General features: G+C 34.8%; 3 protein-coding genes across 7 annotated transcripts; all 3 read right to left on the bottom strand.

The window, feature by feature from the left end:
* Positions 1 to 5,873: 5,873 nt before the first annotated feature.
* Positions 5,874 to 7,115, bottom strand: LOC125493833 (F-box/kelch-repeat protein At3g23880-like). The gene has a single exon (XM_048637358.1). The coding sequence runs from the start codon at positions 7,113 to 7,115 to the stop codon at positions 5,874 to 5,876; it is 1,242 nt and encodes a 413-aa protein (XP_048493315.1).
* A 1,715-nt stretch (positions 7,116 to 8,830) lies between these two features.
* LOC104902725 (zinc finger CCCH domain-containing protein 3) lies at positions 8,831 to 16,782 on the bottom strand. Of its 5 annotated transcripts, none has more exons than XM_048637417.2 (8): positions 16,463 to 16,782; positions 16,277 to 16,351; positions 15,852 to 16,015; positions 14,676 to 14,729; positions 12,374 to 12,490; positions 11,932 to 12,240; positions 9,779 to 10,036; positions 8,831 to 9,685 (listed from the first exon to the last, which is right to left on the bottom strand). In XM_048637417.2, the coding sequence occupies exons 2-8, from the start codon at positions 16,326 to 16,328 to the stop codon at positions 9,317 to 9,319; spliced, it is 1,323 nt and encodes a 440-aa protein (XP_048493374.1). In that variant the 5' UTR covers positions 16,329 to 16,351; positions 16,463 to 16,782; the 3' UTR covers positions 8,831 to 9,316. The 5 variants fall into 5 exon arrangements, with proteins under 5 accessions (XP_048493374.1, XP_048493375.1, XP_010688919.1 ...); XM_048637418.2 differs by having other exon boundaries at positions 16,277 to 16,345; XM_010690617.4 differs by having other exon boundaries at positions 15,852 to 16,018; positions 16,463 to 16,780.
* A 900-nt stretch (positions 16,783 to 17,682) lies between these two features.
* On the bottom strand, positions 17,683 to 27,650 carry LOC104902724 (protein argonaute 16). The gene is made up of 23 exons (XM_010690614.3): positions 27,410 to 27,650; positions 25,134 to 25,347; positions 24,817 to 25,022; positions 24,548 to 24,742; positions 24,277 to 24,413; positions 24,090 to 24,187; positions 23,911 to 24,008; positions 23,659 to 23,827; positions 23,403 to 23,519; positions 23,221 to 23,328; positions 23,053 to 23,115; positions 22,835 to 22,948; positions 22,582 to 22,747; positions 22,358 to 22,470; positions 22,031 to 22,168; positions 21,699 to 21,829; positions 21,518 to 21,583; positions 21,051 to 21,114; positions 19,441 to 19,552; positions 19,257 to 19,330; positions 18,589 to 18,683; positions 18,473 to 18,504; positions 17,683 to 18,384 (listed from the first exon to the last, which is right to left on the bottom strand). Exons 2-23 carry the CDS (start codon positions 25,344 to 25,346, stop codon positions 18,209 to 18,211), a joined length of 2,685 nt encoding a protein of 894 aa, XP_010688916.2. The 5' UTR covers position 25,347; positions 27,410 to 27,650; the 3' UTR covers positions 17,683 to 18,208.
* Positions 27,651 to 27,859: the final 209 nt, after the last annotated feature.

Raw genomic sequence — 27,859 nt, 5'->3', positions numbered from 1 at the left:
CAAAATTCGGCCCTTACAATTAAAAGCAACACCAAGATACCTTCAATTATAAGATGATTCAAGTCCAATTATTAAAAAGATTAACTAATTTAATTATCTTGATATGCTTTTTTGCATTTATATCAACTCTTCTCGTATTCCATGGATATGATTGTTATTTTTCTATATATATTCGAGAATGCGGCTACTTGTGAAATTTTGATTTTTGGATCCATAGTACCTTCGAAGACGATGTTTGTTTGTTTTTGTTAGATCTGTTTTCGTAATAAATGTTGTATGATTTTGATTAATCAACTAGTTATTAGGCCCGGGTTATGTCCCGGGTACGAAAATTTTCATTTATTAATATAATACTTTAGTGAAAGTATTGGGTCAGACCGTCTGACCCAATATTCTCGTCAGACGGGCTGAGCCCAGTACTATACAATTTTATGAAACAAACCTTAGGAATTCCTTTGATGCAAAGATCAGAGAGAACGCGATTAATAGCGTCGAGGTTTCCATATCCACCAGCAACAGGAGCAAAACACAAGGACGAAGAATTCGTCGCCATTAAAAGACGAATTGCAGAGAAGATGAAGATGAAGGAATGAAGAGGATGAAAATGTGCAAAGGATGAAGAATAACATAAATAAGCAATACGGTATTTTTGCAACTAAAAGCTCGTGACCGACGAATTGGTTATGGATAAACTTAAGAAAAGGATCCGTGTGTCAAATTGGTTATGGAATTTCAGTTGCAAAAACTCCTATTTATTAATCTCACATCACCACTCCACAGTACCTTTTGATTGATAACATAAATCTGCAGTAGCAAAAACTCCAGAATTTAAACTTTGCTATGGGATTTCAGTTGCTATGGGATTTGAATGAGGAGGTTCCCATTTATTCTTTCATTTGATATTTTCCATTTTCAGTTGGACTTTGTTTTGTTTCAGTTGGACTTTGTTTTGTTTCAGTTGGACTTTAATTTGTTTTCTTTCAGTTGGACTTTGTTTTCTTTCAGTTGGAGTTTGTTTTCTTTCAGTTGGACTTTATTTTCTTTCAGTTGGAATTTGTTTTCTTTCAGTTGGACTTTGTTTTCTTTCAGTTGGACTACCTGAAAAAGAATGAAGACTACCTGAAAAAAAATGAAGACTACCTGAAAAAGAATAAAGACCAACTGAAACCCAAAGTAAGTCTAACTGAAGTACAAAAACCAATTGAAAAAAAAAGAAGACTAACTGAAAACAAAATGAAGACTACCTGAAACAAAATGAAGACTACCTGAAAAAAAATGAAGACTACCTGAAAAAAAATTAAGACTAACTGAAAAAAATTTGGAACCACCTGAAAGTCGTCCGACCAAAGATTATGGTCGGACGAGTCTGACACAATACGTTCTCAATACTTTATGGTATTAACTTAAATACAACTTAGCCTAGTGTTAAAACTTTAGTATATGTACTTGAGGTCTTGGGATCAAACCCTATACTACGCAATTTCTAAATTTTTTTTATTGTACATGCATGGATTACATGAACTAAAACTCCTTAGGGAGAGCGCCACGTGGCATAGTTTCTTGTTTATGCACGCCTTTTAGTATATTTGTATAGATTTAGTGTCTCCAATGACATCCTTTAAAAAAATGGTTCCCCTTTCATTTAAGAAAGATTACAAAACATTACTACTGTCATTGGTTTCCGTAATACTATGACAAAACTAGTTATTAGGTCCGGGTGATGCTTCGAGTTATTAATATTTTCATGTTAAAAAGTAGCATCTAATGTTGTATAATTCACTGGTTAGAACTTTATTATTGTATTAACTTGAGATCATGTGGTCAAATCTCATAAGGGGCATAACTAGTGGTGTCAAAACAGGTTCTCAAACAGGTTATGGTTATACCCACAGCTAACCAGGTCAGACCCGGACAGGTCAGGATTTTGATTGTCAGTTCCCCAGGTCATGATTGGTCAGGTTTTGTTCAACTGGGTCGAACACATTTGAATCATTGGATTCCCGGCTGCCAAAGGTCTCAGCGTTCCATTTACAAATCGATCCATTCCCGGATATGATCACCTATTGACATTTTTTTGCCGAGTTTGCGCAGGTCGTATTTAGGTTTCATGTATGGTTGCGTTAAGTCAAATGTACTCGGGTTGAATTAGTAATGACCTTAGTTCGATCATTATGAAACATCGGGGTCCATTCGATATTGAAAGTCAATTCAACTTCGGGTAACTCCTGCTCGGGCCATCTTGATTTTGTTTTGTATTTTGTAAACGAATCATATTAATAAAAGTATTAAGATCGACATATATATACATATGTTTATGTTTGATAAATATATGGATGACAACAAAAAACCAATAAAAACACTATAATGATTACCATGATGCTTAGTGTATTCTCTTAGTCAACTCTTATTTCGAATAATCAACTGCGTAAAATCACTTTAATAAGTAAAAGAGTAGACGACTCTTCATATATTTTAATATTATATATTTACAACAACGATTCATATGAGGCTTAAGTGATCATAACGAGAGTTCATATGTTATACGATAATAATAATAATAAACATAACAACAGTTTATATAAATGATAGCAAACATAATAGCCATAAAGTCAATAGTTGAGTAGATAGTAACTTGTTAACAATCATATGTTAACTTAGCATTTAGTCAGTTACTCACATAGACTTATATCGACTCAGCAACTCACTGGCTTGTTCCTAGATAATTGAAGAAGTTGTTACTATATATATAAGATTAATGAATGTATCAATATAGATTATAAGCTAAATCAAGAGAATAGTACACTATTTTATCTAATTCAAGATAACAGTACACTATTTTAGATAGTAGTCTTCATGTTAAAAGCATTTTGAAACTAAAACATGTATTTTCGGACGAGATCAATGAATGTATCATTGTAAGTCGATAATCAAAGTCAATGTAACATTACATATAAGTTCACTTTAATAAATATAATTATACTATTACTTAATTGAGTAATAGACTGATGACAGTTGTATAAGTAACGCCATAAGTATGGAGTCTAATTAAAATTTAGAAACTCAATTCACAACTCTAATTAAATAATAATAATAATAATAATAATATGCTAATTAATAAATGATAGTTATGGCTTAAATACTAATCATAAAAAATTTCAATAAAAATAACCAAAATTTCAAATTAAAGTTAGTAAGTTACTAAACCAAGACAATAATTAGTAAGATTATAACTTATAATGAAATAATAATACTTAAACACTAATCATAATAATTTCAATAAAAATAACCAAAATTTCATATTAATAAAATAATGAAAAATTTGTCAGAAACCACCTTTTATAATCACTTTTTTGTGAGAAACCACCTTTTAAAAAAAATTGGTTAATTGGTTCTTTTCCTTTTTTGGAAGCCACCACTTGCCGGAATCCGGCGTTGACCTTGATTTTCCGGCGTTGACCATCAGATTTTCGCCATTTTTTTTTTCCAGATTTTCGCCATTTCTTCCACCTAAGATGTCAGGGGATGCGAGGGAGGGGATGGACTTAGGTTTGGGAGGGTGGGGATGGTCGTGGGGGTGTTTTCCGGCGGGTTGTGGAGGAGGGGGTTGTCGGGGATGCGAGGGGGAGGGGGGTTGCCGGGGATGCGAGGGGGGAGGTGGGAGAAAGATAAAGGGGGGAAAATGGCAAAAATCTGATGGTCAACGCCGGAAAATCAAGGTCAACGCCGGATTCCGGCAAGTGGTGGCTTCCAACAAAAAAAAGAACCAAAAAGGTGGCTAATTAACCAAATTTTTTTAAAAGGTGGTTTCTCACAAAAAAGTGATTATAAAAGGTGGTTTCTGACAAATTTTCCTAAAATAATTGACTAATTATTAAAGTTTGAAGTTACTAAACCAAGACAAGAATTTGTAAGATTATAAAAAATATAAGATTGTCAATCATGTGATAAGTCATCAATCCATGTGCTAGATCATTCTCTTTTCCTATTGGCCAAAGACTAATGTCATGGATCATGAATTCGAACCCTTGATTTGAGAAGGATCAAAATCCAACCGTCAATCTCTCAAAGACTCAAACCCATCTCCCATTTATGATTTCCCTTCTCTCTTCCATCTCTCCTTTCTAAAACCCTAATCCCTATTCCTCTCTCATCCAACCACCATTTATTCCTTCTGTCATTCTCTTTCCTCAGCCTACCACCCCTTCAACCACCCCACGACACTACCCCCTCCAACTCCATCCCTCGTCGATCTTCGCTCGTCGTCGTCGGTCTTCACTCGTCGTCGTTGGTCTCCGCTCGTCGCTCGTCGCTCGATTCCGGCCAGATCTAGTTTTCGTTCAAGATTTTTTTTCCGTTTTTCAGTTTAATTTGTTAATTTTTGTGTTGATTAATTATGTTTTTGTATAATATCATTCAATTTCGTCCCAAGATTTATTGACTTTTGTGTAATTTCATATAATTCCACATTTATTCTTTTTGTGTGACTTCTATGTAATTTCACTAAATCATGATTTTTTGTATAATTTATTATAATTGCAGATTTTTTATGAGCTCATATGTTGTTGTTTAGTATAGTGTTACAAGAATTTGAGAAATTATTTGGTAGAATATTAAAACTGTATAATTTGGTAGAAAAAATGGTAGCTTAATGAGGAAATTTTAGTAGAATATTAAAATGGGATAATAAATTTGGAGTATAGGATTTAATAAGATATTTTTAAATATTATTTGAGAATGGGGACATTAGGTAATTATAGAAAATATAAAGAAGTACATGATATTTAAAGTTTATCTCTTAAATTAAATGTAATTTATTTTATTTATTTAATTAATTATTAAATGTAAGAAAATTCATAAATTTATATATTTAAATGATTTTATAGATATAAAATAAAATTGAATTTTAGTAATATCTGGTTGAGTACGGTGGGGTTCGAGTTTGAATGCATGTCTGTCTGGTCAGGTCAGCATATAATCTTGCCAGGTGCCAGTCAGGTTTGGGTAATCCCAGGTCAGGTTTGGAGACTGATCCTCATAGGTCGAACCAGCCAGGTTCAAGTCAGGTCAGAATCAGGTTTACCCAGCAATCAAATCTATTTTTGACACCACTAAGCATAACATGTATGTTGAGGACATGGAACAAAACAATTGAAGGGATACGGTCACATGATGTGTACACTTGCTTAAAACGCATTTTAATATATTATTACAAAATAAGAATCGAAGGATACTCCGCCAAAGCGATAATAAGTAATTGAAACATATATACGAGATTCATATCAACTAATCTACAATTTGACATATAATAAAACTATCACAGCAATATTGATGTCAAAGGAAATGATTAAATTCAAGAAATGTTTCCTCCTCAAGTTCAACGACATCAGCACAAAACAATAAACTAAAAGTAACATTTAACAATAAATATTCAAAAACTTCTTAAATTGATGATAAAATGAACACTTAAATTACATTCAACTTAATTTTTTTTGATCCATCTTAGCCACGAAGGCAGTACAAAGAAGGGGAAGGGGGATTCGAACCTCTGACCTATAGTTCACAGCACCTCAATTCTTAACTACTAGGCCAAGACATTCTTGATCAATTACATTCAACTTAATAACTGGCAGACAAAATGTAAAATAAGACTAGTCAAATTATTCTAGCTTGGAGACACATTTGGGAGCCTAATGGTTGGAGCTCCCATCTCCCAACCTCATGGTCGGGAGTTCGATTCTCACCAATCACTGGATACAAATTCCCAGTTTCCAGTTTCTGGAAGTTTCATTATAGATTGGAATTCCCTTCTTATCCCCTAATTCATGAGGGTCGAGCCTATTTGGACCAGAAAATCACGAAATAAAATAAAAAAATTATTCTAGCTTGAGGGGGGAGATAAGGGAACCAAGCCATGGCATGGCTATGAAATGATCATGTATGACATTATTAGGCAAACCATGAATGTCTATCTTTTTACACTTTTCAGTATGTAAATCATAACGAATAAAATTCTTTATAGGTTTCCCTACACCTATTAAAATTTCCCGTCGATCCTTTGAGTAGGCATAAGGCAAGACAATTGATGCAACATCCGCCAAAAAACATATACGACTACGACCACCAGTGTTACCTACAAGTACATCCCTTAGCAATACGCGGCTCAACATAGTCCATGATTCTTTTACGCCATACTCTTTCATAATCCATATATCTATATAAAAACATTCCCAAGGTAAACTTATTACCAAATGTAGATTTTCCGATATGTCAGCCAATTTCCATTCCTCGGTAGGATCAAAATAAAGATCAGGCAAAGGTACCTCATAATACTCTTCAGTTTCAAGGTTTAAACATGAGATAGTTTTATTTCTTCCCCAAAAATCTTCAGCAATATCATAACACAACCAATTTAATGCCTTATTAGAGAAAATCATGCTTCTTGATACGACCGAATCATTACCATTATTAAGACTAGGCCAAACTTTATGCACTTCAGGAAAAGGCTTAATGAATTTCCATGAATTTTTCTTCAAACTATAAACATAAAACTCAATTGTATTGTAAGAAACATTGTAAGCACTAAACTTATATGGTTTGTGAACTAATTTTACGATCTTATAATCGTTGTTAGTTGAATCATAACCAAACCCCATGCTATGAAAGTCATTTTTATAGGGTGATGAGTGATGTATGTGTTTAAAGTCGTACGTGACTGGGTTATAGAACCAAAATTCATCACCATCGTTACGTTTTTGGAAGCAAAGTAAGCCATTACATGAGCCAACTATGTTTTTAACACGTTTGCTACCAAAATTTTGAGGCCGATAACGAGTTGGTTCCTTTAAATTCTCAGGAAAGTGAAAATCAAAAGACGAAAGATTAAACGACATACCATTGTAACCACATAGGATGATAGAATTTGATACATTTTTGTTTAGAAATTGGTGTACATAGGAGTTGTTGAAATTTAGGCTATTGATTACTTCACGCCAACTTTTGCATACACGACGACAACGTAGAAGATCTTCTAGTGGTAGCCTTAAGAGGATATTTGATTCGATATCCCATGGAAGGTTTGTAGGATTATTATTTGTTGTTTCCTCCTCATCTTGCATTGTTAAAATTAGGGTTTCTCACTATACGTTTGCTATGTTGTTTATGATGTGATCTTAATACCTAGTAATATTGTGCTGCCATTATTAGGTTATATATACAATAATAACTAACATAAGCCTACATATGTGGTGGTTGAGTGGCTATCTCTCGATATGAGTCACCAAATAGATCTAGAAAGTCTAGTTCTAACAGAATGCTATATTTTGGGAAATTGTGTTCTTAAGGATGCATTTTTTTGGCTTTAAAAAACAGTTTTGAATAGACTTGGCAATCGAACCGGATTCGGACCGGGTCAATTCAGATCAGACCGTTTTCGGATCAAGTTATATTCGGACCGAACGATTTCGGATCGGGCCGAATTTCGGATTATGTTTCGGATCATCATCGGATCGGGATGCTTTTCGGATCGGATGATGGATTGTCTCATCTTTACTATGTATGGAGTTGTTAGTCCTTTGGTCTGATGGTTTCTTTTACTATAAGCTTTTGTTATGTATATATGAAACTGTCACTCTTCATGCTTTGTAAAGGTATACATAACTAATTTACATAGTCAGAACTTGTGCCAAAGAGTACTTGTGATAATTTTAAAACGGGCCAATTTCGGGGACTTCGGATCAAAGCCTAATGGAAGCCAATAATTTCTTACTGCTTTGAGATCGGGTTACCATTAGATCGGATTAATTTCGGATCGGGCAAAGATCATATCAGATCATTCGGATTTCAGATGAGTTTCGAGTCAAGATTATTTCGACCGGATTCGGACCAACGTTTGGATCATCTGGTTCGGACCCGGATTAGACCACAGATTGAATATTTCGGACCAGATTTTCGAATCAGGAGCAACTTTGCCAAGTTTAGTTTTGAGTCTAATAACTTTAGGTAAGTTCAAAGATAAGTTTACTTCAGTTTATATAAAGTCTAATACTTTTTTTTTTTTGAGAAGATATAAAGTCTAATACTTTATGAAATATTTTTTTGTCAAATTCCAATAAATTCAAACAAAATCGGGGGAATTCAGGTGGAAACAATGCACCCTAATTCGAATATCTCTAATATTTTAATGTCCTACATATGATCATTTCAATGAATATGAAAATTATTTGATATTAGCAATAACCATATATATATATATATATATATATATATATATATATATATATATATATATATATATAGTCTTCAGATAATTTTATATGTAATCATAATAGAAAGGAATGCTTAGATAATATGAATAGTAGTTTATAATACGGAAAGATTAAATATTTTAGTAATCTATAATGTTGATCAATTATTGACTTCACTAGTTACTTCTTACAATTATATTTTTCAAAAAAAATAACTATAATATCTTTTTCAGAAAAGAAATTTGTTATTTATAAATAATAAAAGTGACCCATGCATAATACGAGCCATGAGTCTAGTATGAACCTATATAACTAGTACTAGGGGGAAAAAAATCAAGATTTTAGAAATTTGGTGATCATGGTATTCACTTCATTGCTAAGTCTGCTCTCAAGCGGAGCTTCATGCTTGCCTTCATTGTCTCATATTGGCTTGTTCTGAAGGGTTTTCTTCAGTGCATATCTTAACTGATTCTATTGCTATTAATATATTATCAAGCCCATTCAATCTAAACGTAGGACCTGTTCTCTTCGGCATAAAACAGTTGAATTGAATTGAATTGAACTGAACTAAAATGAATAGTGATATGTGAGAGTAAAAGTACTGTCCAGAACTGAACTGAAATGAAAATAAGCTGTGTAGAACAGGCCCGTAAGACTAATATATTATATGTCCCTACGATGAACAGTTCAACATATCCTCTCTTTGGGTCAGTTATACCATATTTGCAGGATTTTTAAGATGTAATCCTTAGTTTTTGCTTCTTAGTTGTAGATGTAGCTCTTAACAAAAAAAAATAATTTACGACTACGTTCATACATTTCTTGCACTTATATGTTTATACTCCGAAAATCCATCTTTCATTCCATGCTTTTCACTAAAGCCACAAGTCTCGCAACAGTATATAAACACTCCATATAGGTTTGCAAGGTCAGAAAGATGATGACAAGAAGGCATGCACAAGAATTGCATACATACAGAGTAGGACTCTTGAGTAAACATGGGCAAAAAGGATGCCAAAAAATCACCCCCTTCGACGAAGAGAGGGAAATTGGCCGAGAAATGTAGAGCAGAGTTAGTCTGATTGATCCAGAGGAACTTTAGAGGAAGGGGCATCGACAGCAACCGCAGCATTCGGCTGATCATCATGAACTTCTTCATGTGGATCTTCCACGGAGTTTTTCACAGATTTGGTACGATTCTTATCTGAAATAACGGTATCAGGTTTCTGAATCCAGTCAGTGATCTTTGTTGATTTCGAGTTAGAAGTTTCAGTTGAGTTGGAAATGACCATATTCCTTGCTTTAGGAAACAAGCCTACATCCACCAACGGTACAGGAGGCATGCCAAGAGAATAGCTGACATACATTGGGTGATCGTATTTGCAAGTTGGACCATATTTGCAGAAGCCATACGAGTTGAAGTAACTACAGTGATCTTTCCCCTGTTAAAACAAATTACTTTCAGAAGATGCAAAGACGACACATTTACATGATTCAGATCTTCATAGTGTAAAAAGAGAACAAAAAAAATTTACCGGTCTAAAGGGGAGACCGTGTGGACCTAAATTATAAGCGATCCTTTCCTTCGGATGGTGAAATTTACAATTCGAACCATATTTACAACTGCCAGTGCTCATGAAAAACCTGCATTCTGGCTGATCAGGTCTCTCAGGAAGATTATAATAGGCCTGCATCACCAAGTCGCTTGGTCCTCCAGTAACTTGACTCGTAGAATTATGAACATAATTTGGTAGTATCATATTGGAAGAAGATATAGTTCTCAAGTTCCCCTGCTGAAATCATTAAACAGACAATAAAAATGAAAGAACTTTTATTTTTATTAGTACATTTTAATCTAATTACATAGCCTACAACATGTAGATGTACAAACGAGCCATTTCAGAAAGTGTTGGGGGGGGGGGGGGGGAGCTTAAGAGTTAAGAGTCAACTCCCAAGGCGAAAAAGTAAAATTTTAGATATCTAGATGTGAAATAAGAGAATGATAGGCTCCACTTCAAGTGAATTTACATTTGCCTCCATGGGCTCATGTTTCCAAACATATAGATACTTCCTCCGTTTTTTTTACTTGCAACACTTTCCTAAAAGGGAAATAATTAATTACTTGCAACACTTTCTACTTTTACTTTTCCTTTCTCTCTATCTCTCTCCAATCACATGGGGCCCTCTGCCCCTCTCTTTCTTTCCTCTCTATCTCTCTCCTACCCAAATTTTGCATTGGAGTTGATGAAAAAAAAAAGTGTTGCAAGTAAAAAAAAAACGGAGAAAGTATGTAAATGTGAAATAGGAGAGTGGTGGGCTCCATTTCAAGTAAAGTTTTACATACTTGCCTCCACGGACTCGTGTTTCCAAACATTTAGATATCTAGCCATTCTCCTCCCAGATGAGTGCTTAACTCAACTATATTACATGATTTACATCAGATACTCTGTTTGTTCTTCCAACCAACTCTAGAGCCCACCAAAAGAACATTCAACTCATGGAAGGTTCAAAGAATTTAGAAAGCAAAGATGGATACATGTACCAAAGTAAAAGGAGGCAGTTCTTAGGCCCACCAACAAGCAATAATGTCAGGTAGCACAGAATTCCTTGCCATTTCTCAGGTCACACTCAAATAACCCACGACTGAGTTGAGAGAACTATATAACGATGTTTTTTCCAAAAATAAAAAATCTCAAATTAGTAGAGTACATAATGAAACATGTTACTAGTGTTTAGAACTCTAGTATCACTAACAATAGCACAAAATGACATGATTCTAGCTTCAGGAACAACTAAGAACTTGGGTTTGCTTTCTCGGGTTAGGGAAAGAACCCATAAAACCAAACAAGTTAAGCCATAGTGAAAACGCCTTGACGACAAGGACGCAAGGTAAAAACAAAGTAGTGTACATTGTAAACTTCACATCATGCAAGACCACATAGCAAAGTTTGTTTCACCCAATTAGAACAACGAGGAGACCACAACATGTAATGTGCCATCAATATAATAATATGTCACTAGGAAGAAATCAATGGTGCTTCTAAACATGCAAGCATCATGCTCAAGGAAATTGAAGGAATCGCATCTAAGTCAGCCGATAATTTGGAAAAATTCTTAACTGCACTTATAAACCGGGTATTTTCTAAATTAGTTGAAGTAATAGAAGGAACAGTTGGGTCAAAGAAATAGCAGACATAGATTCATGCAAAATTTATGACCCGAGATAAAAAGAGGTAAATGAAAGTCCCAATGTTCAGTATAAAGAAACGGTAACCTTAGCTCCTCTATATTCCATCATGGTCATAATTTCAATCGATAACATAACTAGGACAAGTTTTTTCAAGGTCAATAAGTCTAGCAAAACTGGCACGTAGCAGATTATTAACACCGGATATGAGCATCATTTATGGATCAGCAAAAATGCAAGGACTAAGAGCATGCATATCCACATGTGCTGCTTCAAAAAGAAAGCAGATATCACTATTAAAAAAGAATTCAAGCATATGGTTGGAAAACGGAAGACAAAACAGAAGGGAATTCTTTATCAAACAATCTAGCCTCAACTACAAGGAATGGCATATTGAGCCGAGACAGACAGAATTGAACAAGTCCTAATTAATAGAAACAAGTCATTGAAGCTCCTAGACGAAGTAATCCTAGATATCAAGAAAAGGAAAAACTTACACACCATATAATTATTCCAGTTTTGGGCAGTAAGAGAACTTTGCAAAGGCGGGAAGACAAAAGGCATATATGTCTGAGGACCAGGAACGCAAGAAGATGCTACATATGATGACCTTGACAGTTGCCAAGGTGGAAGCGGGCCTACATAAGGAATGCCAGTTGAAGGTAAAGTAGATCCCATTGTCCCTATAGCAGCAGCTCCAGGTATAGGTAAATCACTCTCAAGCGACGCAGGTTGGGGATGATCAAACTTGCATGCTGGTCCGAACTTGCAAGCGTAAGTACGCATATAATGAGGGCAAGGCTTCTCCTCCTGCAGAGAAAAGGCAATCATCACTGTAATTTTTTTTTTTTCAAAAAGAAAACTAAAAGGCCATGTCACTAGCATACATGCAATGCTTACATAGCTAGAGAAGGGGAGAAAATGGAATTGAAGAGAGACACACCTTGCGTATTGGTAAACCTAAAGTATTTAAAGCAACCTGTCCAGCACCACGCCTATCCAGAGGGTGATGGTATTTACATGAAGAGCCATATTTGCAAGTCGCCGTTTTCATATAATACTGCAAAGTTTTACCAATCAATTTGATCTTATAAGGATACACAATAAGATACAGTCACAGATTCCAGAGGCTCCAACCAAGTATTCAACATCTATTAACATGACTTAAACTCTATTAACTCTTCACTTGAACAAAAGAAGAATGACCAAAAGGTAAACAATATGACACTTTCTTTACTCTTTCTATTGTTAAGCTGCAGATTTATATTTTAAGTTGATGCAATAGGAGATAAGCAACCGATGGAGAGACATATATCACTTCGCAAAATAAGGTGGAGATATTAGTATCACACACAACCATAGAAGTGTTCGCTAATTTCACTTAGTTGAGACTAAACAAAACCACATAGAAAGATCCCACTACAAGCAAGGTCAGATATCTTCATCTTTGCTGCTTCTCTTTCAGATTTAAACAAACATGTAAATCATGGACCTCCATTTTCAAACAGCTCAAACAAACAAAAAAACATCAGACAAAAGCAAGCAGAGTTGAGAGCAAAAAACAGCTCAGTTACTACTTATGAAATTTGCATTCAAGACCGTGAACATTAAAACAAGCCAAAAAGGAAAGTAATGCCTAAAAATCTCCAAAAAGATTCATTAGGAAACGGATACCTATGCCTTCTTGGGTTGACAAGTCCAATTTCTACAGGTATGCAATGCATGAAAGTATACTTTTTATGGGAAAAAAGCGATACAATAAACTCTATACCAATCTACAACAAAAATTGATTTTGTGAAAAATCTAATAGGATCTCATTCAAGTACTCATATTCAAAAATAATTCACATACCTATGATATTACATGTTGTTTATTTCCGCACCATGAGCAAAAAATCATCAGTTGATGACTGATGTCTAAATTTTCTATCTTACTAACAAGGAAACAGCACTATAATCATTGATAAAAGTGAGCACCTTTAGAGGTAAAAAGAAGAATATTGATTTCAAATAAAAACCAGCTTTGAAGGATTAACTTAGGATTAAAGAAATATTGGCGTATAAAGAGCTCAAAACGATAAATGCTAAATCACAAAGATAAATTTGATGATGACAAGTTCCATTTTGACAAAATTTACCAAGGACCACTTCCCAAAAAAAGGACTTTTCATGTCAATTTGTTTATTTTAGTAACTGAAAATATGATGTTTAGAGATTAATTTGCTATTCAAATTTCAAAGTAAGTTAAGCAAATACCACTATAATTGTAACAATTAAAAACCAAATCCTCCAATTTCATGCAAAATGTTCATTTATATAACATACTATATCACATAAATTACACAAGAGACTGAGAGAGGGTGGGAGAACGAACGAGTAAATCGAGTTTCCACATATCATGGGTTGGTTGGATAAAATTATCATTCTAAGTGCTTGTTTGGTTGAATTTAGGAAGTGCAAAATCCTTGGAATTTTATTTTCCCATGTAATTGTATTTCCTTGGAATTGCTAAATGTTGTTTGGTTATTCATGGGAAATTCTATAAAATTCTATAAAATTCTATAAAATAGAATTGTTAGGTTGACATTTTTTGGTTGTTTGGTTATTCATGGGAACTTTACCTAGTTTCCACATTTTTTGATATTGTTTGGTTGACAAATTCTATAAAATTCTACTTCCCATGAATTTGTCAACCAAACAATATCAAAAAATTCCAATTCATAGGAATTTTAACTCCCTACGCTAAACAATGTCAACCAAACAAGCACTAAGTAACATTTTTTTTCTTCTTTGGATATGCCATAGAAAATACAAGAAAGTTTCTTGTGGGTAGTGGGAATACTACCTCTATTTTTTTTAATCTACATGATTTGAATTTCACATTTGCCAACACAAAACTTTGACCATAATAATATTTCTAACTATCAACAAGTAAGAGTTATAAAAAGTTGATATTATAATTTTATAAAGATATAGGACGAGTTAAACAAGATCATACAGTACTCCCGGGTCAGTACAATATAGGTTTGGACAAAGCCCAAGTTAGAACAATTGGACTCCAAACTATATTTAAGCAAGTCTTTAGAAAGTTCAAAAAAACAACAATGTAACTCAAATCCTAAATTGCACTTTCACAATTCACAAATATACATTCAAAAAGTAAATAGAAGTGTTTTATATAAATAAAGTAAACAGATAAATAAAGGGGAAGGAGGATAAAGACAACAATATTCTTAGTTTCTTACTCCACAATCAGGTTGTCCTTCTCGCTGAGGAAGCTCACTTCTATCTTGAGGAGTCTACAAACATATATATACATAACATTACATGAATATTCAAACAATTGAAGATTTCGAAGCAATTAAGAAAGAACAAACAGAAATAAGAATGACCAATTAAAAATAAGGTATCATGTTCATCTCACCTTATTGTTACAACTAAATTCCAACTAGAGTAGTATTAGAAAATCCCCCCTCTCCCCCCTATCAAATAAAGCTTTCATGAGTTTCATCTTTCCACTTTTCTAAGTTTTGTTGTATTTGTCCATTTAAAACATAAGAAATGAAAAGCAAGGCCACTCTAGATGTAGCTATGTTCTTTTTAGCCCTCCTTCGAAAACCTCGTAGTAGGATGAATTTCTTTTGGACGGTCCTCGTATAGGGTCACTTATTCAGAAATTTTTTATTTCACCAAAATTTGAATCTTGATCTCTTATGTGGGATATAGGAAGTCATACGAACCCTTGGTCTAGCGTCTAGATATGTGGTCTTAGGAGAAATGTATAAATTCAATTTCTTCATAACAATTTTTCTTGGTTTATTCAATAAAAAAATACTCCACTTCCACTTCATATACTTAACACAAAAGGTAGTATAATTATAAACAAAATTAGTATATAAAATCCCTACACATATATAGGAATACATAATACTCCCTCCATCTCAAAATATAGTTCTCATTTTCCATTTTGGGTGTCCCAACATATAAGTGCCATTTTCATTTTTAGTTCCACATTTTTCCGTAATTTATCTAGAAAAATCGTGTCCCGTCATTTATTTGCTTCTTAAATTTTTTTTTTTCCTTTGTTTATTCAACCAACATATTACAATTAATGCTCTTTCACCAATTATTCTCCATTCTCTCTCCTAAAATCATATTTTCCCATTAAACATTTATTTAGAAAAACAAAAAATCTTTACTATTTACATTCTACTTGCATAAATTACCGTGAAAAAAGAGAAAATGGAAACTATGTTTTGAGACGGAGGGAGTATAATAATGTTTTTGGTTTTAATATACTACTTTCTTGATCAAACATACTACTTTTATGTTAACTTTGATTATGATCTAAATGAAACTTATATAAAACAAATATAAATAGCATAAAGCAACAAAAACAAATTAATAGAAGTTAATAATACCTTAATAGGAGGAAGAGAAGGGTGATTAAAACGACAATTAGTGCCATAATCACACAAACCAGTCCTCAAATAATATAAACAATCTGGCTCTCCTGGTCGATCTGGGTATTCCATTAATTCTCTATCTCCCCCTTCTTTCTTCTCTATTTTCATTTTTGCCACCCCTTCTGTAAAAAACAACTAAAAATTAAAACTTTGCTACATTGTTGCAAAAGATCATCAAAAATACTATAAACTGAACCATTATAAATTTATAATACAGTACTACATAATACATAATACATGATATAAGATAGAATCTTATACTACATCCGTTTCCTATTATTTGCAACGATTTGACATAAACATAAAACGTGAGTAGAAAATGTCTAATAGTTGCAAATAATATGAATTATAAAACTATATAATAAGGGATAGAAGTATACCTTGAATGTTATGAACAGGTCCATTGGTTTGAGTTTTCCGATGATCAGGCATTGAATGATCAACACTTACTTTATCTAACAATCAAAAACCCAGAAAATTTACAGAAGGTAATAATAATTATAATTATAAATTTATAATTAGAGAAGAAATAAATAAATAAATAAATAAGAACAAAAACAACTAACCACTTTAGTGTAATGGACAACTTTCCGATGAATAAGTAATGTAAGCAGAAAATTTTGGAGGAGAGAGAAAGTTAGAGAGAGAAAGACAAAGAATTTATGGACCGATCACACTTAAAGAAGAAGAAGAAAATTTCTGGAAATTTTTATTTAACTACTTTGCAAAAAAGTAATAAAATTAACACATTATAAGTTTTTTTTTTGTTGAATTCTTTGAAGAATTTTAGAAAGAAAAATTGGGAATCTGTAGAATTAGAAAACGTGATGATGTCTTCGATTTTTAGGAGAGATTGAATTAAAAGTATGAGAGAGAAAAAAATATATTGTTGAAAGAATTATTATATTCTTTTCTCACTCGTGTACAAATATAGTAAATTTCTTTCTTTTTTTTGGAGTTGTAGTGACAAAAATAGCCTTGAAGGTGGGCCCATAAGAAAAGATGGGAAAAAGGGTAGTTTAGTCTTTTTATAATAGCGTTGTGGGTTTTTTCATATATTCCTTGTGAAGGAAGAATTGATGCAATGATACCAGACTCTTATTTTATGAAGAGACTTGAAAGAAAGAAAGAAAACTTCACTTTGACAGTTTGACTAACTTTGTAAAGGGGGTATAACATTGAACATTGAAGGAAAATAAGTGCATCAAACTAGAGTGCCCTTTCAAGGGGTTAAGATTATCAAGGGGGGATGGTGTTAGAAAGTACTCCCTTCGGATTTTATTAATTTATCTATTTTTTGTACATTTGTCGAAATACTAATTTGAATTTTAATATATTTAATTGTTAATTAGTAAATATTATAAATAGTAAATATTTGGATAATACACGTTGAGATAAATCTAACAAGATTTCATATGATTATATTTTTCAATTTTCCTTAAGCATAAATCACAAGAGATAGTTAAAGTAGTGTATGTAATAGTATCAAAAGTCAAAACTGGTAAACTAATGAAAACCGTAGAGAGTAGTTCAACACTTTGATTATTTTCTCTATTTCTCTATAATAGTTACACTTTACCTTTTTACGCTTGTCAATATAAATGTTCTAACATTAATATATTCCTCGGCAACAAATAGGGATAATTAAATACAAAATAATTCAATAACAATTACTCCAGAAGATTGATTAAGCTATCATTTGGACTATAACAAATTACTTCAATTTATATTCAATTCTCGCTATTTAGGAGAAACGTTCACAATATGAACTACTTCTGCCTTCTAGTACTTCAAAATCATCAACGTTTTTTTCTATTATTACAAGGAAAATGATACATGTTGTCCTTAAAACTGCATATAAGAACATAAAAAAGGAAATATTAAGCAATAACTTAGCACTAACAACAAAAATTAAGCGCGAGGGGGAGATTTGATTGATCAGTGTTGCTCTATCTACTTAAATAACATTAGAGCCTGTACTTCCAAGAGCAAAATGGTCATTCATTTCTAATTTGAGTAGCTCAAGCGCGCATATGCATTCGACTAGATGATCACACCTACAAGCTTTCGCAAGTCTGGAAGGCAAAAGTTTCCACCCACAAGCCACAGCAGACTATCAGAAATTACATGCAAAATTTTTTCTAGCCCATTTGTACAAGGTGAACGTAAATTAACCTCTAACTTTACATAACAAACACCAGCATTGTCGAAAAAAACCTTAATAAGGTCACGCAACGCCTGTGCACATGCATATATATACACTAATTGGATATACACGTCTGCCTTGAACTTAAAGGAAGACTCTAACCAGTTCAGCAGAAAAACATGGTATCCTTGACGTTATCATGCAAAGCAGGCAGCTCCGGGACAGAAATACTTCCTGAGGACGTGAAGCCATTGTTCTCAGAACCATTCTCGAGAGGCTCGGTAAATTTGACAAACTGGCCTACTTGTCGGGCAGCATGGTGGGCATAAGAGATAGGTGCCGCTGCAAAAATTAAGACCAAAATAAAGCACTTTAGGGATTAGCTCATGATTTTATGTCTGCAGACACTCACAAACAAACATCAACTCACCTACTGAGGTGGCATGAGTGCTCCTTTGGTACCTGGATGGGGACAAAAGTTCAGCTCATATAACCCAACTGAAGTGGAAAGTTTATGAGGCAAGTGGAGCAATATGGGTAACTCACACATAGGATAAAGCATGAATGAAATTTTGAAGCTCGTCTGGTGAGAAGCCGATCTCATCAAGCAGGACATGATAGTGAACAGGCCGCAATGTAACCTTCATGGAAAAAAAGTGAGGAGGAAACAACATTCATTTTTACCATATTAAGGGAAAGAAAACAAAGAGGCACCTGGGAGGATTACCAACAAACACATTTTACCAGTTTAAAGAGAAAGGAGGCAAGTGTCATTGGTGTGTGCACACATTTTTGCAGCATCACATTACCGCAAACTTTGTAAATGTATGATAATGTATCTTTCAAACCTCATAAAACCAGATCTAGCCAGAAAACATCCCTACCTTCCAAAATGACTTCGCTGAAATTTCCCAATTATGTTTAGTCATTTATTCTTATAAAAGTGTGAAAGGCAATTCAGCTGTTACACACGTACAAGTACAGTAATTAACTGGGTAAAAAGGTAAGGTCACTAACTAAATGATGTTAAGAAACCTTGCCTAAGCCATTATTCCATTAAAAATCACTCCACAAAAGAAGGAAACACAAAAAGAGAGGTAGACAGAAGATTAATGAACATCCCCCCCCCCCCCGCGCGCGGCGCCCTATGTTTACTTTGACAGGAATAGTGCCATTTAATAGCACAAATGGAAGAGGGAAAACTGAGAACTTACCATCATCCCCCCATGAGCGCACATGTAGAAATCATAATTCTTTGGATGCACAACTTCAGTGTCCACAACTGTCCCTGTGGAGGGAGAACGATATAAATAAGAGTGACAAGGGTAGCACAATATACAAAATCAATTACAAATGCATAAGGCATAATTAGAATCCAAAATATCAAACAGATCAGACCAGGTGGAACATTGCCAGTAGCCCCAACTTCGAACAGTCGAGTATGATGTCTCTTCTGTGCAACAATTACTGTGAACTTTGGGAGTTCTGCTTCTCCAAGACTCAGATAAGCCTGAAGTGATGAAACACCACATTAATGAGGTACTATAACTGAACTGCTATTTTCAAACAATTGACTTCACACTTCCTACACCTGAACAATTTTGTCTTTTAAACAATTGCCGATATTTTAATATGATGAGGGGGAGAAGAATGCATCTTGAGAGAACGATACCTTCTATATGTCTAACAGAGTCAACAACTCGAGGGAGTAGCAGAAAATAAGAATTAAACACAGATAGCTCTGCTCTCTATGAGTGAAGACTTCCCACCAATAGGATATACTAAGAGGATGTTATGTTCACTTTACAAAATTAAAAAGTCTTCCCCTCTTGCGCTGTTAGGCATTATAATATTCTCAATGTTCAAATCCCACATTCTCACAAGGTTAAACAAAACAAAGAGAACATATTGAAGTACTGCTGGACTGCTGCTACCACACTGTCAATCCTCGTGACAAGAAGGTTCATTACCACCATAAGCCCAAGCTCATGATGCAAAAAAGTACCTCCTAACCGTACATTATTTGATTCTGTTCTTTAAATAGAAGAAAAATACTTGCTCCGTTTTAAAATAATTATAACACTTACCATTTTAGGCCATTTCAAAATAAATAAAACCTTACTTTATTTGACATTCCTCTCTCTCCCTCTCCCTATCCATCACTCAAGTCCCTCTTTTCATTTTCTCTATCTCTCTCCCTCTCCCTCTCCCTATCCATCACTCAAGTCCCTCTTTTTATTTTCTCTATCTCTCTCCTCTCTTTAATCCCCGTGCCTCCCCCCCCCCCCTATGTTTCATTTATTCTGGAATAGAGGAAGTACTTGGAATACACTTCTTCAGATCATGCAGATACCCAAATGTTAAATGAGCTGGTAGCAAGAAGGTCAACAAACAGTTGGATTTTGTATAATTCAGAACAGAGCTCGGGTGCTTAAATTGCAAGTATGAAGACATTTCCTTCCAATGTGGGTTTCGGGCAGAGACTACGAGTAGTAATAAAAGTAAAAAATAAAATTTGGAAGGCATTAGAAACAAAAATGAAAAATAAAAAAAGGAAGAGAAAGTGGTGGGAAGGCAATTTAAAAAAAAAAAAAAAAAAAGGGTAGGTGTGATGGAGATGGAAGAGCAAAAGAAGAATATTCAAAGCCCCTTAGGACTGATAGGCATTCTGTCCGTGACTCCCTGTGCTAAGTGGCTTAAATGTTTACATAGCTTTTCAGCATCCTAAATGTGCTATCGGTTCCAGTGCACTTACTCACTTAGGACTGGTAGGCATTCATTCAGTGTCTCAGTGACTCCCTCAGTAAAGAATATGTGTTGTTTTGAGCTCAAACAAAAGTGTGAAGGAAATTTTGACACAACTCAAGAAATGTGTGAGGATAAATTCCAAGACAGTGACTACATAATTAATTCATGTAAATATCTAATGCAGTTGTAAGGCCTCAACCAACAGAGTAACTTTTGACATATCAAAACAAACAAAGCAGCCATATCTAAAGCCATTGAACCTGCTTTATCTGCTCCAGCTCAATGCCGAGGACCTGACTGAATTGTGAATCACTTACTCCATCCCTGCAGCAGGAATGGACATAATTAGGTACAAACCACATATTTCACGAAAAAAGTAACTATCAAAAGCAGGAACAGTTGGAGGTCTACAGTGGAACTAACAGGAACTCCGATTAAATACAGCAAAAGATAGAAAGATACCATGGTACACAAGCTTTTAAAGAGAAGTTTGTTAGATTAGCATCCTACCGAACTTTATGTCCACCAAGGAAAATTTCCAAATATTTGATACATTAGAAGATCTAAGCATATAGAAGTGATGTATCTGCTCCTTTGTAATTTGATCAACAGAGAGCACAATTGCACAAAAAATAATGTTCCAAGGTTTAAACATCTTCGAGACCAGATAACAAGTGTAACTGGAGCAACAAAAGAACCAAGGAATTATCATATCCATTACCATTACCTAAAAACTATGATCTGCTTAGGTTTTCTGCCCTCACTTGTAACATAAAAGTCCTTTAGCAGCTCCCTGGAACAAAATGGTAAGATCTCAGCAATACAGCATACAGAAGATCAAAAGCTGATATATGATTCTTCATGAAATGCTGCCAATTAGAAGTAACGTTAAATTGTAAGTGTGTTACCTCATGATACCGGTATCCTCTCCATTTTCTTGTGGTTTAAACAGCGAATTTATTATCTCAGCTTTTGGAGATTGAGTTCTTACAACTGCTCTGTATCTTGATATGAGTGGCCAAGATACAGAGCCAACAACCTATCATTTACCAAAAGTGGACAAAGAGGTCGAATATTACTTTCATGATTAATATCAACCAAAAATATAAAATACTTTATATTATAAGGTATGGTACACAGAAAGTTTTGATAAAACATCCAGCAACAAGAATGGCCATAAAGAAAGAGTAGCATCAGATTGTTCAATTTCTTAATTCAAAGACAACAAATAACTACATACCGCAGCAATTGAAGGAAGATCAGAAACACCAGGTGAACCATGAGAGACATCCATCCCAAGGATCATGGTTGGAAGATCCTTCACGTGGGGAATATTACAGGGCTCCTCTATTGCCAATAAAGAATTTATGCCTCCAAGCTAGAAAATGACATTGAAACAAATGAGATCAGAAAAGCAAAAGTTCTTAGTCCGTAATTTGGACCTGTACTACCATTGCTGACTAGAAAAAAAACCACTCTTTTTTTCCAGCTGGTACAGGTTTTCAAAGCAGCGAGCCTATACGCGAGGCACATCCCCTCCCTTTTAAGCTAGCCATGTCAGACTTACCTTAGCATTAATTTTAAGAAGCACATTTGTGAGATAGCGTTCAGTTATTTTCACAGGGCAAAGGCATTGGGTTACAACACCAAAGTTGCTCAAACTTTTCATTTTCCAAGGTCCTACATAGAACATAAGGTATCAAGGTATTAGATGACAAGCCAGGTCATGCATGACTTAAAAGGGTACAATTACAAACTCAATAGAAGCTAACCGAAAAATTAATAACATACCATATAAATCAGAACTTCTACGTTCTGGTAACACACACAATATGAATTCTGGTTGATCTGGGAGCTTGTCTTGTAACTTCTCAAACATTGCATCAACTCTTGCCAAAGGACTGGCTTTCCTCATCTGCTGATTCTCTTCAATCAACGCATATGGTCGTTCGATATCCTGATATGTTACCAAAATCAGGGAAGGTATAGCAAACAACCAGAATGTCAAAACCAGAAGTTCAATAACATTAAGATCTTAACCTACCATCCCCTTGCTCCGTCCACAACTAATGAGTTCACGAGAAAGGTAGCTTGTATCACAACTGCAAGAGAAGTTGACAATAGCCCAGCACTTAATATCAACAGCCTCCCTAAATTGCTGCAGAATAGGCAACTTACCACATTACCACAACAGCCCAGCACTTAATATCTAATCGAGCATTAAGGAAGACAATAGAAATGTGCATCAATTGTAAGGCTAACCTTATTCTTAAAGGTCCACCGTCCATCGTCAGGCAGGCAATCTTGACCTCTGCCAACCTTTAGCTGCATAGAGTGAACAGAGAAATGCTGATATATATGCCTCCAATGATTTTTAGAGAAGTCAAACAATTTACAGAGGCCCTTGGTAATGAAACAAGCACCATCTACCTTGGGTGGTTCAAGGACACGGCCAGCAATCTGCATAAACTGCTTCTCAACAGAAACGCCACAAGCAAGCAGCAATGGGTCATTTTCATACTGGTTCTTCTTCACAGCCTGCCAATCTAAGTGAAAGTCAGTTACAAACAAAAAATATGGATGCTACCTTGGTCAAGATAAAAGAAACTTACATCTGTCAGAGCTTTCATTCGTTCATGGGGCTTTTGCTTGGTTTTTTCTAACAACACTACTTGCTGTGCTGGAGACAACAATCTTTTATAGCGTTGAAGTGAGATCAGTGAACAGATCTGAAATTTAAGAAAATTCACACTAAAACAATTAACTGACCATTTATACTTTCCATTTAAATTTTAAACCTTACAATGATGAGGGAAAGGGTTTGAGAAAAGAAATCCATAACTGTTTGAGGAATACTAACTTACATACCTCAATTGGTATATAGATTGGTCGATTGGGCTTGCCAACATCAAGGCAAGGCATGTATTTCGAATAAGTTAGCACCACACCGCAATGTTTCAAGAAATATTCGAACACAGTAGTCTCCTGGAATTGCTCTTCACTGGAACCATTGTCCTTTTTTACTTTGAGAGGAAAACTTGCAGAAAGGTAAAGAACTATTAGAAGTTATAATGCAGAAAAAATGCATAAGAGAATGACTACACTCAGATATGCGTGTACCTTTGCTGGTAGCAAGGCCTATCACTCAAGCCTATAATTTTATACACTCTGTTAGTATGGCTTGTCTTAATTCTCAAGTTTTTCAACATTCTTTTAGCCTGCATAGATCTATACCATCACAACACAACCATCACAAAACTAAGCACAACCCATTTATCTTAGAATTCCATGACTATTACCTTTACCCAGTCGATATAGCGAGCCTCCTTCACATTTTGGTTAGCCAGTAAAAAATCAAGTACAGGTCCAGGTTTCAGAACTAGTGTCATAGCAACATCTGCATAGAAGTTGTGGCAAGGTCTAACAATTACAAAAGCACAAAAGTTATAATATGAGAAATGGGAACAATAGACAAACTTTCAGTACCTAAATTTAGGGACAATCCTGCTCTTGTCATGTGAAAACTGGAATCCAATCCACGCAATCCGATAATACCTCCATCAACCTCAAAAAAGTTTCTGCAGTCATCCTGAAAGAATGACTGTCTAACCAAGAGGCATCCCCTGTATATACCAGCCAAAGTAAAGAATGAAACTGAAGCTAATCATAAAATGTCCAAACAGATGCAGAAAGAGAGAGACGGAACACAGGAGGAAACACACACACACACAGAGACACAATGGGAGAAAGAGAATACTTATTGACAGCCCGCTGCCTCAAAATGGTGTTGAGTATCCTTAATGCATCCCGACCTTCACATATGTTGTTTCCTTCAGAAATCAAAGCAATTGGTCGCAGAGGAACTTCACAACAATAGTTGAGCTCCACTTTGAAAAGGCTTAGTGCAAAGGAAAGTTTAGATTTCTTTGTCGATTCACCAGGTTTGCCAGCACTACAAAATGAGCATATATTAATACCATTTTCTCCAAAACATACTTTAGAGAGATAGACCAAATAGAAGGTTACCTCAGTCCAATTGACTCTTCATATGTTAAAGTAAAGTAGGAAATTTTCTGAGGAAGAGGACCAACAGTATACAGATTATCTTTTCCATCAAATGCAAATCTTTTTGCATCTAGTTCAAACGAGTTTGTCTGGAACAGCTTATCAATAATCTTTACCCGGATCGACTTGCTTTCAATTAGTCTGCCATCTTCAGAGGTTATCTTTACCTGCAAAGACAACATAAGACAGTAAGGTTTCACTGCAAAATATAAGACTATAAGTTTTCACTGCACAACCAAATTTGTGATGGCACTGTAGACTCCAAGCAGCAAACTTACAGTATACTGATAAAATGTCTCATCTGGCAAATTAATAGAAACTTTCAAATGGTTCACAAGCACAGATATGCTACGGCCACTGCTCCCAAAACCTGGTCTGCACATGATCTGGTGCTCTAAAGTTTCCATCCCATCAGAGTTCACCAAGGGGGGAAGAGCTGAAGGAGGTGAAAGTTGCAATTGATCTGGTTCCAGAAACTGTCCCTGTGTCATGCTAGAAACAATCACCACATAGTTAGCATTAAACACCAATAGAACAAAGGATGAAATAGACCAATCATCAAGAATATTCAACTCGATCAGAAAAAGAAATTGGGATTTTTATATTACAAGTCTTTTTCTTTTTTTCATTAAGTGCATCTATCATGAAAGACGGCCAAGGTCTTTTTTCAGCACCGATATAAATTTCCTTTGAATTTTTACACACAGAAAAGGTAAAACTTCTGACTCACTGCTAGGGGTGTTCATTAGCGAGTACCCGACCCGGGGTAGTGACCCAGATAAATGAGTACCCACATTATCGAGTAGTGTCAATGTCAGGCCATGACCTGACCCCATCACATCAGGTACCAACAATCCGGGTACCCAAAAATTGCACATTGGGTCATAGAATACACAGATATATCACATGTTCAACCCACATATCAAATATGTTTTCTAGATATGCTAACATAAGTGGTTAAGTACATACCTAAGCACATTCAATGTTCCAGTCCAGCCATATTAAAGTCCCCCAAGCAAGAAACGCTCCAATGCAGGTTCTTTTTTCCTTTCTTTAGTACGGGGACTAAACAACTCTATTATTGTTTGCTCATAAGCATCTAAAATTCCCTTTCTTCTGTTGTCTAGTTTGTAAGCTTCTTAGATAGTTAATCTATTGACATACTTGATTAAACATTTAAAAGAAGACAACTACTGCATCTCAAATTCCAACCGATCTAGTATTGTGCATTTGGCACCTTGTTCTTCCAGCATTGCCAATCCATTGTATCTTTCAACCCTTACATTTTATCTATACAAGGAACGATTTCGTGGGGCCTGGCGAGCTAAACTGAATTCCAAATAAAGTTTAATCTAATATTATAATTCTAAAAGCTGACTTGACAACAACAAATTTGGGGGGGGGGGGTTCAACCAAAGAAGAAAAAGCAATCAAACCTATCAAAATTCCTGTAGCTCTCGGATCTAAAAGCAAATTGATTTGTTGAAACACAGATGATAGTGCTAATACATGTGGCTCTACTAAAACTTCAAGAAGCAATCTGATTAAGGGATTAGTTAAGAGACTTACTAGCTGTTATCCATCACTAAGCAACAAACAATGTGGTTCAGTAAAGCATGTTCTTGAACATTAAGGCTCTGTTCTTTCAGACCGAACTGAACTTTATCTATCTAAACTGAACTAAGTTAAAACTGTGAGAGGAAACTAACTGAAGTGAACTGATTTTGCAAATTGAACCGAAATTTGTCTGAACTGAACTAAACTAAACTAAACTGAATTTCCATTAATTCAGTCCAAAAGAACATAGCCTAAATACCTTAGATTGCAGCTTAAGATGACTAAGTATTAGTCTTACACAGTTACATTAGAACCAAAATTTGTCAAATGCCTTAAGTAATGCTACAGCTCCCAAGTAGACACTGCCAAAGGTGCCATTTTTCTTGAGGTGGCAAACATAATTTTAGGCTACATGCAATCCCCAATAACAGAATAATCCAATCTTAAATCGCCTTCTCGCTGATTAAGTATCAATCCACATATTGACAATACTAATCAAGAAATTCCTACTTTATGTGCCAAGCATACGTTTGTTCTACATGCAAGCCCGAACAAGACAACAAACCAACGGTAAATCACCTCTCTCTGCTTCCCAAAAGTCAGACAGCTATATATAATCCCCAAATCAACCAATTAATGGGAGCTTAAAGAATTCTGCTAATTTCAACTATTAACAAGTAAATAAACAAACTTTTCCGAAATCAAAACATAAAAATTTAATTTTGAAGAATGTATCTTTGATAAAACCCAAGAAAAATGAAATTGCGGCGATTTCAATAACTATAAACCCGAAAAAAGCAACATTTAAAGGCTAAAAAGCACAATGCAGACGAAATTTTTACTACATAACTGAATTGATCATCATTAATTTGCCAAAAAAACACGAAATTGAAGCAAACGAAAGTACAAGATTCACAACCGAAATAGCAGATAAAAACAGCATGCAACATGATCAAACAACAAAAATGGAGCAGATGAAGAAAAAAAATGATCTTACCTGGAGAAAAAATACGCGAGGACGAGGGTTTTTCTTAGGGTTTTGAGCAGAAAAATGAGGTGAAAGAAGAAAAGAAATGGAAATAAAAATGGAAGATGTGAAGAGTGAAACTAATGAGTAATGTGAATATTCGTGTAATATAGTACTAGTACTAGTGTAGTACTCCCCCGTTTTGGGTTGTTTTGGGGGAAGTTCAAAAGTTCAAGAGAGGACTGAGGAGGATAGTGGAGGGAAGGGTCTCTCACTCTCTCAAGTCTCACCTTTGATTATTTCATCAACAATTTTATTTTGAAAAATTATTTTAAATAAGTCAACATTTGTACGATCTTTCCATTTTAAGTCTATATTTTTATTATTCTTGATTGGGTTAGGTTTGTATGTTTGTTTTTTTCTGTTGAGTTTTAATCTATTAAACAAGTCACAAACAGGTTAAAACTTGATAGAATAAAA

Source organism: Beta vulgaris, chromosome 9 (genome assembly GCF_026745355.1).
Source record: "Beta vulgaris subsp. vulgaris cultivar EL10 chromosome 9, EL10.2, whole genome shotgun sequence".
Taxonomy (NCBI): Eukaryota; Viridiplantae; Streptophyta; class Magnoliopsida; order Caryophyllales; family Amaranthaceae; genus Beta; species Beta vulgaris.
The sequence above is the reverse complement of the archived record's forward strand: the minus strand, read 5'-3'. Positions and strand labels throughout refer to the sequence as shown.